A 13,596-nucleotide genomic window follows, 5' to 3' on the forward strand; every position below is an offset into this window, starting at 1 on the left:
TTTAAATGGCGGGTCACGTGTCGTCGTATGACCAAGTGAAACCCGACCGGAATCAGACTGCAATTTGACGCGCGAACGAATCATTGATTTGTTTCAAAAAAAGAAAAGAAAAAGTCACGAGAGAAAAAGAGAGAGAGAAAGAGAGAGGGAAAGAGAGAGGGAAAGAGAGAGAAAGAGAGAGAGAGAGAGAGAGAGAGAGAGAGAACGAGTTTCATGAAGACAAAAATGTTTAACGTCGACGTGAAACTTTTTAAAGGCATTGATTCGATAAACGTTCGAAGAGAGGAAAGATAGTGTAGGAAAAATTGGAATATGGATTATGGCCATGCTCCTTCTCCTCCCATATGACGCTTTTATTCGATTCCCTCGTAACACATGGATATTCGACCGACCTTACCTCGTTCCCTTCCTCTCCTCTCTCTCTCTCTCTCTCTCTCTCTCGCTCTCTCTCTCTCTCTCTCTCTCTCTCTCTCTCTCTCTCTCTCTCTCTCCCTCCCTCTCTCATCCTCTTGCTCTCTCAACTCACTATTCTCCAAGCCTCGTCATGTGTACATACACGCGCATATAAATCGAGATTTCTCTCCTTTTTCCGGTGAACGCGCGCCGGAAAGCTTCATCTTTACGCCATTCCAACTTGCAACCGACGAATATCTACAGTAACTTTTTTGCGCTAGTTTTTTTTCTTTTTTTTTCATTCGTAAGCAGAAAAAGTCTATCTTTGGAATCAGTGTTTGCGCTTATCATTTATTTTCTCTTTTTTTATGTTAAAAATTTATTTTATATTATTTATATATATATATAAAATATTATATAAATAATATATTATATATATATATATATATATAGTGAATCATCGTACAATAAAAAAATGATTGAAAAAAAAAGATTGAAAGAAAAGACTCGTATAACATGGTTAAATATCGAAATAATTTGTTTCGTTATTATAATTAAACTAATAATTTATATTCAATTTATAACTACTAATAGATAAAATGTCTTACTTTTATTCGTCATTCGTAACATTTCATAAATCTACATCAATATAATCTCTAAAGTGGTTTAATATTATCCATCTGTTACTATTTTTCAAATAATCTACTTTCTACTTTCAATAAATAAAGTTTTACTTACATTATTCATTTTAGTACTTAAAAGTTGTATATAACTGTAACGATATGTGTTTGATCTAATTTGACCATCTTAAGTATTTCTATTGTTTTTGATATAACACTATTTATATATTCAGCGGTTATCAATTAAAGTCAATGATCCTACCGAAAAAGTTAAACTTAAATATTTTTAATTCTGAAGATCATATTTCCCTCAGTTATATAAATGGTGTCTTATTTTGAACGATATGATCAAATATCTCCGATCCTATTGATATTAAATAAATTATTAGGATTTTTATATCTTAACAATAGCACTCTCTGTGAAATAACAGTAATACATATTACATTTCTCTCTCAAAACCTAATAACTTTTGTTTGAAACATTTGTTTATAAAACTTATAAGATCAGAGATAATTGGCCAAATAGTTCAAGACACTCTGTATATAGGTGTAACATATTAATTGATATTATTTTTCATTGATTAATAGGATAAGTAGCATATTGACTAAAGTAAAAAATTTATTTCATTAAATGAATGTCATTGCATCCTTTTTAAATGATTCATACATTTAAAAAATAATCATTTCATTGTCAATGATAGGTAACAATTATAATTTATAATTATAACTGACTATTATTACCGAGCGAACGTACTATTGCGTAAAAAATATTAAATAAATTTTATATATATATATATATATATATATATATATATATATATATAATTCTATAACTTTATAATAATCTTTACATTACAACAAATTTATTTTTACGTTGACTAGAAATTCACATATCTTATAATAACCTTGTTATAAATTTTTTATAAATATATATTTCCACATTTATATGATCCACGTGACTCGTATAACACAGACAAATGTATGCCCACTTCATTATATGTGAGTTTACTAATTAATTAATGTATTTAAATTTCTAAATTAAAGAAAGAAAAAAAAAGAAAAAGAGAAAATATTATTAACATATAATTTAACTTTTTATTTGAACTTTGTAAATATTACTTTATATTATAACAAATACGTTTTTTTGAATCATAAAGAGAAAAATTCTAAAGATGATTAGAAATTTATGACGTGTACATTGTTTGAGAAAAAAAAAAGAAAAGAAGAAAAAGAACAATAAGGAAAAGAAAACAGAAAGAAGAACTACATAATTTATAAATATATATTTTCCAAACAAATGCATAACCCTACAATATTTTTCTATAAAATCTAGCCGACTTGTATAATACGTTTTTATATAACACGGAAAGTATCGTAATCAAAGAATTTTCCACGCCATAAAATAAAGCTTCGAAGAACAACATCCCGGAAAACCCCCACCGCTATCCATGGAATGTATCGACACATTTCTAAGGTCATAAATAGCGAAAGAAAAAAAAAAAAAAAAAAAGAAAAAAGAAAAAAAGAAAAAAAGAAAAAAGAGGAAGAGACAAAAAAAGAAAAAGAGAGAGAGAGAGAGAGAGAGAGAAATTCCTTTCCTTTTTTTTCCCCTCCTTCTTCTTCATTGCTGTCTCGTAAACGTTTCGAAGTTTTCCGATGACAATGGGAACGAAGTTTACCTCAGTCTCCCGATCATTTATTCGTAATACAATTTTATTGTGCCGAAGCTGAAGAAGTGAGCGAGAGGCTCCCTGCATCTTATCGATTTCCCGTCATTCCCAAGAGCGTACGATCCCAAGACATTAATAAATCTATCCGTCGTAGGACGGCATTCTAGAGAATGTGCGCGGGTCATGGATCGACGGGGATCGACGGGGATCTACGATGGAAGGAAGGACGTTCGCTCCACGCGGAATCAAGCGGACACGTAGATAGGAACGGTCACGTGGATAGAGATAGAAATAAAGAGAGAGAGAGAGAGAGAAACATCGCTAGTTTTCCCGCGGGACGATCAATCAAATCGAAACACGTTCTCTTCCTCCTTTTTCTACTATCTTCCACCTCTCTATTCTATATCTCCTTCTTTCTTTCTTTTTTTTCTTCGTCTTTTCAAAATCGCTGCGCTTGAAAGGTTCCGGAAAATCCACTTAATCGAAATCGTCATAGCTGTCCACTTAGTTTCTCTATCTCTATTCCTTTCTCTTTCTCTTTCTCTCTCTCTCTCTGCCTCTCTCACTTTCTTTCTTCATTCTTTTTCCTAACTATTCCTTTTCAACGATTAACTTTCCTTTAAAATTTTCCCTTCTCTCTCTTTGTCTTTTTTTTATCATGATATTTCTCTTATTCAACATTCTACTGATGTGACACGAAACGAGTTAAAGAAACGTTTTTTACTTCTTTTCTTCTCCCCCCCCCTTTTCTCTCTCTCTCTCTCTTTTTCTCTATTACTCTCTCTCTCTCTCTCTCTCTCTCTCTCTCTCTCTCTCTCTCTCTCTCTCTCTCTCTCTCTCTCTCTCTCTCTCCCTCCCTCTCTCTGTATGTGTCATTTACGAAAGAATATGGTGGACTATCATTCCGCTGCCTGACTCTTTTTTACATTTCCTTTGATCAAACTCATTTTAGTTCATTTTCTTTTTAACGAAAAAAAAGAAATATATGTAAAAAATAAAAATAAAATAAAAGAGATTTAAATCTAAATCTAGAAAAATATCTTTAAATCCAAATCTAGAAAAATATCTTATATTAAGCGTGTATAACGTGTGATTTTTAACGAACAGCAATAAAAAGTCTCATATTATTTAACACGTGGAAATAAACGATTCAATTTTCTCTAATTAATTATTTCATTCAACAATACTTATAGAAACATATCAAGCATAGATAAACTTTTTATAATGCTAATACAATTTTCAGCTTTAATTATTCAGCTTTCAATACACATTTACTAGTTATAATTATATATAACTATAGCCATTTAATAGTTATAATTATTTGTTACTGTAAAAAAAAAAAAAAAAAAAAAAAAAAAAAAAAAAAAAAAAAAAAAAAAAAAAAAAAAAACGAATCAGAAAAAGAACAAATAAAAAGAAAACGACAGAAAAATATATCCTTGTCACTTGATAGAAAAAATAGTTAAGTACTTATAAAAAAATCCGGCAAACGTAAAAATATTTATTAATTCTAACTGTCTGGAACAGTACATGTTTCTAAATTATTATCAAATGCGCGACAATATGGACTACATCATCCCTAAAAATTCTAATCTAATGGAAAATATTGGAATCGAAGATTTCAATATTCAATAGAAATTTGAGATCACATTATTCATGATCAATTAATATTCTATGCCGATTAGAACCAGCGAGATCGATTACTTCGATTTAACTTGATCATTAGATTTACTTTTCAATTTTCAACGCTAGAGACAGAGAAAAAGGGAAAGAAAGAAAGAAAGAAAAAGAGAGAGAGAGAGACAGAAAGAGAAAGAGAGAGAGAGATATGAGCTATTCAGAAGCCTAATTAATTAACTCTACTTTTTGAATTTTTTTTTTTAATTTAAGTATAAAAAATTACTCAGTAAAGCCATCACTTTTCATATTTATAATAAATTTCTTTAATTTCCATTATTTAATATAGTTAAATGATAGTTTTTTTGGCCATCGAATAAAAAATAATTTATTCCAAAAGTCAAACAAATTAACTCCGTACTCTAATGTAAATCGTTCCAATAACGCAATTCGAATGCAAAAGCGATCCCCCCTTTTATATACATTTATAAAACGTTTATTTCGATTCATATTTTAAACGGGAATTTTACAAAAGCAGTTTATATTATTTCATCACATTTCTCGACCATTTCGTTATATGAGGTTAATCGATTTGACAAGTCTTTGCGTGGCTTATATATAGATATAGATAGAATATAGAAAAGAAGAGATTCACGTAGCTCGTTTTCTGGATAGGATTTAGGACGGAAGCACGAGAAAGTAAGTACCGCTTTTAGAGACTAACATGCGCACAAACGCGTATACATACATACATACATACATACATACATACATACATACATACATAGATACATAGAACATAGATACATAGATACATATACAGAGACAGCAGAATAGCAGCAGAACAGACAGATAGAGAAAGAGATAGTGATAGAGAGAAAGATATATATATATATATATATACAGAGAGAGAGAGAGAGAGAGAGAAAGAGAGAGAGAGAGAAAGAGAGAGGACATCCCGACATCTGTACACGCATATACATATACTCAAGAATATCCATTTAGTCGTTAAAGCGTCGGACTGAGTCGAATCGCGATTCGACGTTACTACAATCGGTGCTTTCCGCTAGCGAATATCCGTCAAATCATTAACTGGTTGATATTGTACGCTCTTACGTAACATCATTTTCGATCGGTTATCGTTCAATATCGGCCATTATCGTGATACGCAGAATAAACGAGAACTTATATGTAAAGAACACATACACACACACACATATGTATTTACTTACTTACGTATCTGAGAACTAGGTAAAATTACGCGAACGAATGTTACATATGTATGTATGTAACATTCGTTCGTGGGCTATATATCCCATATGTGCATTTTGCGTATTTTCCGTATTTCTCTGTACATTTATCTTTATCTTTTCTGTCTTTCTTTTGATTTTTTTCCTTTATTTTTGTCTTCCCTTCCCTTCTCTTTTCTCTCTCTCTCTCTCTCTCTCTCTCTCTCTCTCTTTCTCTCTCTCTCTCTTTCTCTCACTCTCTCTGTATCTCTCATTCTCTTTCTTTTTATCTTTCGCATCTCTCGAATATGAAACTGGGGTACTTTTACGATCTTGCTACAATATAAAAAAAAAGAAAGAAAGAAAGAGAGAAAAAGAGAGTGATATAGAGAGATAGAAAGAGAGATGGGTCCCCTGTAACTCGACTAAGAAAGAGATATGGCGTTCCAAGAGAGAAATATAAAGCAATGTCGATTTTAGCTATAATCATTATTTACGCGACAGATATATATATATATATATATATATATATATATATATCTCCCCGGATAAGAAAGCTTTCTACGTCTTTCTCTTTTACGTTGTCTACGTCGAGTTCAATAATAAAATAGACTTTTGAACTCCACGAGTAATGTATACAGATACGAATAATAATTATTCGATTAGGTCGAATCGTTATCGAGGAGCTTTACTACTTTTTCGACTAGACGACGACTACGATGAAATGTTCATAATGTCGATCGATGGTTCATCGATCAAATTTCTAACCGAAGTTTGGCCATTGAAAGAACCGGCTCATCCGAAAGTTTCGTATTTCCTGAAAAACGCAGTCGATATTTCGTTTATACTTTTTTATATATACACACACACACACACACACACACACATATATATATATATATATCTTACTCTCTTTTACTTTCTAGAGCTTAACAAAGTTCTTCGGAGTCCTAACGAGCTTACTTACTCTTCGCAAAAGCCAGTCGAGTGTACGGCTTCCGCATCGTAGCGATACGAATGGCTAACCTACATACCAACGTATGTATTTATCTATGTATATACATTTTACGTATATACATACATACATAAGTTCCTATATCATGTATATGTAAGATTCGTAGTAAGACTTTGGCCGATGCAAAAAGCGCATCGGCTTATCGAAACGTTTAACTAACCCTCCTCTTATCACAAATTCGACGATATACCTACGAAACTTCCTCCCGTTTTGAATTTCAAACCGCTCACCGAGGTTCATGGAACTCTTAACCTTTATCTCTCTCTTTCTTTCTTTCTCTCCTCTCTCTCTCTCTCTCTAAATGATTTACCAACGTTTTATTTACGAAAAAGGCGACACCGTGTCTCCGTTTTTACGCTCACGGAGTATCTCGTGTTACGGAGAACGTTTCTTCTCGGTTTTCACTTTGTTTTACGTTTCTCGACAAAACAATAACGACGTCAAAAAAGAAACATTAGGATAGAAAGAAAAAAGAAAAAACAAAAAAAAAAGAAAAGAAAAAAAATAAGAAAAAAAGGATTAAAGAAAAATTTAAATCAGACAACGACGTGTTGCTTTTCGATCAATGAAAAAGATAGAGAGAGTGTGTGTGGGAGGGGAGAGGGTGGAAGGGGAAAAGGATGGATAGGGAGAGAACCAATCGCATTAACGAAATAAAACCACTGGGATGTAGGTGTAGATATAAGTGTAGGCGTAAGAGACAGGAGGGAAGGAAAAGATCCAATAGATCGATTTGTAAATAAAAGAGAATTAAAATGTATAATACCGATAGAAGGAAATACCAAAAGAGGTTTATATACCAGGTGGCTCGTAAAATAGATATTGAAAGTCGAGCGTTAAAGTACAATACATACATACATAAATATACACATGCACATATACAAACACACATACACACAATTCAGATACATATGTCTTCTCGTAGTCCCGAATCACGATACACAAGCCTGGCCAATTTCATCTCTGAGCTAACTCTATGGCAACTAGCTATACAGAAGAGACAGACAGTGCATCGACAGTGGTGTCACTGTGTGGCTCACTCGTTCTCTCTCTCTCTCTCTCTTTCATTCTCACTCACTCGCTTACTCGCGAGCGAGTGAGCGTCGCTTCTACCGTAATTGAATACTCGATAGGATTTACCAAAGCGGCCGCAGTGATGCTCGACGCACGCGACACACGCCAATATTTGATCCGCGTCAAAAGCTACGAGGGCGTATTCGCTCACGGATTTCGACCGGTCGTTAACCCCCTTGTAAGCCCTATTTCTCTCTCTCTCTCTCTCTCTCTCTCTCTCTCTCTCTCTCTCTCTCTCTCTCTCTCTCTCTCTCTCGTTTATTCTACCAAAAGAAAGAGAGAGAGAAAGAGAGAGAGTGAGAAAGAGAGAGAAAGAGAGAAAGAGAGAGAGAGAGAGAGAAAGAGAGAGTTCACATTTCAGAACTTGTCCTACTTTTAACCCTCAAATCATTTTATGATCGAATCCACAGGTGCACGAAATCTATCCAACCTATATCAACATACGTATGTTTATTTGCTTGATTACGCGTATCTATATGTAATTCTTACGTTCAAGTTGGTATGTTTGAAAACTCCTTGAGATTGGCACCCTTAAGACCTTTAAGAGTAAACCAGCTGGTCTTTCAAAGCTCCAGTATGTTATTTCTTCTTCCGTTGAGAGAGAAGCTTCACGTTGTCCGGCTTTACAATCAACCGATTTAAAGATCGTAAGGACGTATACATAATATGTTCGTAAATCTTTCACTGCTCCGAATATGCTAAATTATAGTTTTAACTGACTCTCTTAAGATCATAAGAAGATTAGAAACGTAGACGGTTCTAAAATATATGAGTATAATAAGTACAATATCGTATATATTTTCGCTCTAATAAGGGAAACTAAATTGTGTACGTTGTATGTATCTGTCATAGAACTAGATTCGGGCTTACATAAATATTATTTTAGTTTTATTTCGATACGCGATAAGTGAGATAATGTCGGCATAAATTTATCGAGGGACGTATTATTGATAAATATAATAATTTATTTACGTAACTGTTGATAAATAATAATTTACACATCGATTTATGCTCTTCTTTTTCTTTTTTGCTTTCTTTAATTTTTATCGTTATTTTAAGGGAAGAATCCGACACAAAATTTTTGTTCTTTTTTTATTATCTCAAAAATAAAAAAAAAAAATAAAAAAATAAAAAAATAAAAAAAAAGAAAAGGAGAAAGAAAAAAAAATTTGTTGATTTTTCATTATTATTTTCTATCTGAGATGAATTTTTCTTTTTAATTTAAGTCGATAGAGCTTGCAAGATATCATTGCGAGGTATAATGCCACATTACTCACGATGCTTGACGTGAAGCCTGGGAACGGGATCCTGCGGCCAAGCCACGTTTTGCGCGGCTAAGCCGATCAACGCCAAAATCCGTAGTGATGCGCTCATCGTGGAAGCGAGTCCGACGACCTACGGCCTAAGGTCCTGCGTCCTTAGGATCAGCGATAACTCTCCAGCCTCGACATTGCTGCCCGGATCGTCATCCCTGTAACAAAATTCGAAAGATCGTTAGAAAAACTTATTAAAGTTTCTTTTCTTATCTTTCTCTCTCTCTCTCTCTCTCTCTCTCTCTCTCTCTCTCTCTCTCTTTCTCTCTTTCTCTCTCTTTATCTGCTTTTTTTTTCTCGATTCTCTCGCGAGAAAGATTCCATGAATTTTTCAGACGATGCTAATTCAAATAGTAGAGCCATAAGTCTCTCTTTAAGAGAGGATTTAGAATCTTCTAAGTTAGAGCCGAGAGAAAGAGAGAGAGAGAGAAGGGGAAAAAGAAGAAGAAGACAGAAAGAGATGAAAAGAAAAAGAAAGAGATAGAAATATATATATATATATATATATATATATATATATATATATGTATATATATAGTAGTCATTCTGTTATACCAACGTCAGCGCGTGCTAGGAAAGATAAGAAAGTGAGTAAAGGAAGGATAGAGGAAGGATAAAAGGAAAGGATCTAACGAAGGAAGTAGAAAAGACCACCGACTTGAACTATAACGAGAATGAGAGGGATATATATATATATATATATATATATATATATATATATATATATAAAGATGACGAAGCACTACGAGTACGACGACGTTCATTATTCAAAAAGGTCGGCAAGTTTCTATTCGTCCTGAGGCATCGTAGACGAATTATATATTCTTCAAACTCATCTACGATTAGCTAAGAAATCGAATGTTTTGCATAGGACACAGCATAAATATATTTTGTGTATGTGTACGTGTGTGTTTGCGTGCGTGTGCATACACGTGCACAAAGCACTCAATGCTGCTTCTCGTTGGTATAAATTAATTTGACGCTTTCCCCACGGCTTAACGATAATAATCCATCGCTATCGTTCACGGTTCGCGATCCAAAACACATTTACATCGCGTTACAACGCACTCCATTATAAACGCACGCTCGAACGGGCGAATATTTTTCGATAGGCAGGATATAACTAGGTATGCCGGGAAATTTAATACCTTATCGCCAAAATTGAATTTAACGGATCGATCGATGCATAAATCTTTCGGCTAACGATGGATTTTAATAAATAGATTACTCGCTACGCCCGTCGTCGGATATAAACTCGCGTTCTTTATTAGGTAGATACGTTTATCAAATAGATTATCTATTATCGAAGCGTAAAATGATCCGCGCCATTTTCATTGGCCGAACGTCGAATAGAAGAGAGCGATCGTCGAGTAATTTAAAATACAAATATCTATGCGTATAGATATATATATATATATATATATGCGTGTGTGTGTGTGTGTGTGTGTGTGTGTGTGTGTGTGCGCGCGCGCGCGCGCTTGGACATGTGTCTGCGTGAACGCGTGTATTTATCTATATACATATAAATATATAGGCGTGACTTGTTCTACTTTCCAGATAAGAGAGAAAGATAGAAAAATAGATACATACATAGATAAATAGACAAATAGATTGATAGAGAAAGAAAAAAAAAGAAAGAGAAAATTGATCTATAGATCCATACAGTCTTCTATTCGATATTTCGTCGTAAACGAGCGAAGAGATATTTCACTCTTTTCTTTGCGTCGTTCTTTGAAATCGCGGAATTGTGCGAGAAATTTAAATGAGTACACGGACAAACTTCGGAAAAAGGTCAAAGTTCGGAGCAAAAAAATATATATATATATATTCCCGCAAGCTCTTCCACCATTATTACTCCCACCATCACCATAACGACGATGACAACGAAGGACGAAAAGGAAGACAGTATTAGACTAGGCTCATTAAGATTAATATCCGCGATACGTAACGATCGATCATACTCGTGATTTTAATTAGCGGACTGAACTTTCTTGCCTTTCCACCAACTTTTTTCATCTACCCTCTATAATACGTATTATTATTATTATTATTATTATTATTATTATTATTATTATTATTATTATTATTATTATCATAGTATTATCATTATTATTATTACTATTATTATTATTACTACTACCACTACTACTACTACTACTACTACTACTATTACCAATGCGGAAATAAATATCATGAAAATTTGCGATTGTTCAGCGACATTTCTCCATCGTGTTAGGAAAATAGCAAACTCTTTCGGCCGTTTGATTCCATTTCGTACGAACGAACGAGCAGAGAACGAAACGACTATCAACACAGGGAAATAGAACTTTAAAAAAAAAAAAAAAAAAAAAAAAAAAAAGAAAAGGAAAAAGAAGACAAGAAAAGAAAAATAGAAAAAAAAAGGGAGAAAAAAAGGGACATAAAGAAATAAAGAAATAAAGATAGAAAGAAAGAAAGGAAAAAGGAAAAACAAGGGAGCAGAGGGGGGGGGGAAAGTATGAGGAAGGAATTAAAAACATTGAAAAATAAAATGTACAGTACAGGATATACAGGATAAAAATAAGGGAACGACAATAAGCGACGTTCGAGCGCGTAAAACGCTTGGGAACGTACGTAGCACCGAGGCCATGATTTTGACACAACAAAGTTATCGCGATGTTCGCGGTACGTGGACGACAAAAAGCTACGGACTCCGCGCGTTTTCCTCGCGGCTAGAATGGTACTTCCACCTGTGTCAACATATTTTCATTACAAAGAAGAGAAGAGAAAGGCCGAGAGAGAGAGAGAGAGAGAGAGAGAGAGAGAGGGAGAGAGAGAGAGAAAGAGATGGATACGAAAGAAAACAGAAAGAGAGAGAGAGAGAGAGAGAGATTTGGATACGGAAGAAAACAGAGTGAGAGAAAGAGAAAAAGGAAGAGAGAGAGATATATATATAGTATACGTCGAGTTATTTCGAAGAGCGGATAACGACAACAAGGACTATGGCGATGGCGCGCACCACGAAGATTTTAATTTGAATTTGATTCGCGCTCCTGCACTCTCCGCTTTGAAGTGTGTATTCATAATGCACAGTAGTGCGCGTACGCGCGATAACACAATGCATAATTTATAAGCTGGAGCGCATCGAACATCTGTCTTCTTAATAAAACGAAAAGCAAATTCTCGGCTGGGTAAAGAAAAAGAAAAAGAAAAGAAAAGAAACAAAAAGAAAAGAGAGAAAAAAGAAAAAAGAAAAGAAAATATAAAGAATTATGCGATCATAAAGAAAGGTATAATCGAAGGATCGTTAGTATCAGAAAAGCGTGAAATTAAAAAAATGACGAACGCCTCTATCGGACAATTTTGTGTTCAACCAAAATCACGTGATACCGCAATGGCGGTAGACCGCACGAATGGCGGAATACCTAACTGATAAATTTTAGAAGGTTATATTCTCTTCCTCCCGTTTGCAATTTTGCAATTTTGCAATTTCTTTCTTTTTTTTTTTTTTTTTTTTTTTTGTTAACTCGCATTTGTGACTTCACGAGAAACTCTGAACTAATAAATACTGTTCAAATTGTTCCAGTATCAGGTAATAGAATTAAAATATGTAAATATATATTCATAAATATATGTTCATATGATAATAAAACATATACACAGAGACACAAAAGTTTGGCTTTGTTTGATAAAAATTATTATTTTTCTGTTTTTTTTTTCTTTTTATTTCTTTTTTTTTCCATATAAGAAATTCAAAGACTCGTTAGGAAAGTATCGATAACGGTAAGAATTTGAAAGATATAAAAAATTCATAGAGCCTTGTCTATACATATCAGAAGAAACGATTCAAATCCTTACACACAGATAGACATTTAAAATGAGGTTAACGAACAAGACGAATGTTCTTTGCGAATTGGTTTTATGCATTTTAACGAAACGATTATAGGTATCGAATCGAATACGGGGGAGACAAAAAAATATTCAACTTATTTGAGATATCGAAAAATCCTTTTCAGACGTTTACTTTTTAATGTAGATACGATACGAATCATAACGTTTTCTCTTTATTATTATTATTATTATTATCATTTTTTTTTCTTTACATATACATATATATATATATATATATTTTTTTTTTTCTTTTGCAGAAAACACGATTCTCGTCGTTCGACCAAGCGTAAGCAGACCGTCCTGAAATTCGTTACTATCGATCGTACAACGAACGAATTTTTAGAAAAAAGTTTGCCGGAGCTTCGCAAAAAGAAAGATAGATAGATATAGAGTGAGAAAGTAAGAGAGAGAGAGAGAGAGAGAGAGAGAGAGAGAGAGAGGGAGGAGGAGGGAGGAAGAGAGAGAGAAAACACGGATTGGAAGAAGGTAGAGGAGAGATAAGTCTAGCAGATGAAAGGCGCCAAAAAGGAGTAAAAAAATATCCGTGCGACGGCCACGATGAATGAGACTACCAACGGTCTTTGAAACTGCAGCCGGCGGTGATTAATAAGTAACGTCGATCTCGTCGCAAGTGCACCTTCTTGAATCATCCTAAGCCACTACTATACCATACTACACTGTACTGAATCTCTCGTGTATCAGAAACTACTTTCTCTCTTCCTCTTTCTCTATCCTCTTTCATGAGAATTTCTTTATCTTTTTTCTTTTTTTTTTTTTCAAAACGGACCTTGCAGT

General features: G+C 33.7%; 1 protein-coding gene across 2 annotated transcripts in view; it reads right to left on the minus strand.

Moving 5' to 3' along the window:
• The window catches only part of LOC124431594 (semaphorin-1A-like), a 288,575-nt gene that overhangs the window by 229,115 nt on the left and 45,864 nt on the right, over positions 1-13,596 (minus strand). For both annotated transcript variants that reach the window (XM_046979677.1, XM_046979676.1), the window contains exon 2: positions 8,896-9,089. In XM_046979677.1, coding sequence (XP_046835633.1) covers positions 8,896-8,992 — 97 coding nt within the window. In that variant the 5' untranslated portion in view covers positions 8,993-9,089. The remainder of the gene's footprint in view (positions 1-8,895; positions 9,090-13,596) is intronic.

This window comes from Vespa crabro, chromosome 21 (genome assembly GCF_910589235.1).
Source record: "Vespa crabro chromosome 21, iyVesCrab1.2, whole genome shotgun sequence".
NCBI lineage: Eukaryota > Metazoa > Arthropoda > Insecta > Hymenoptera > Vespidae > Vespa > Vespa crabro.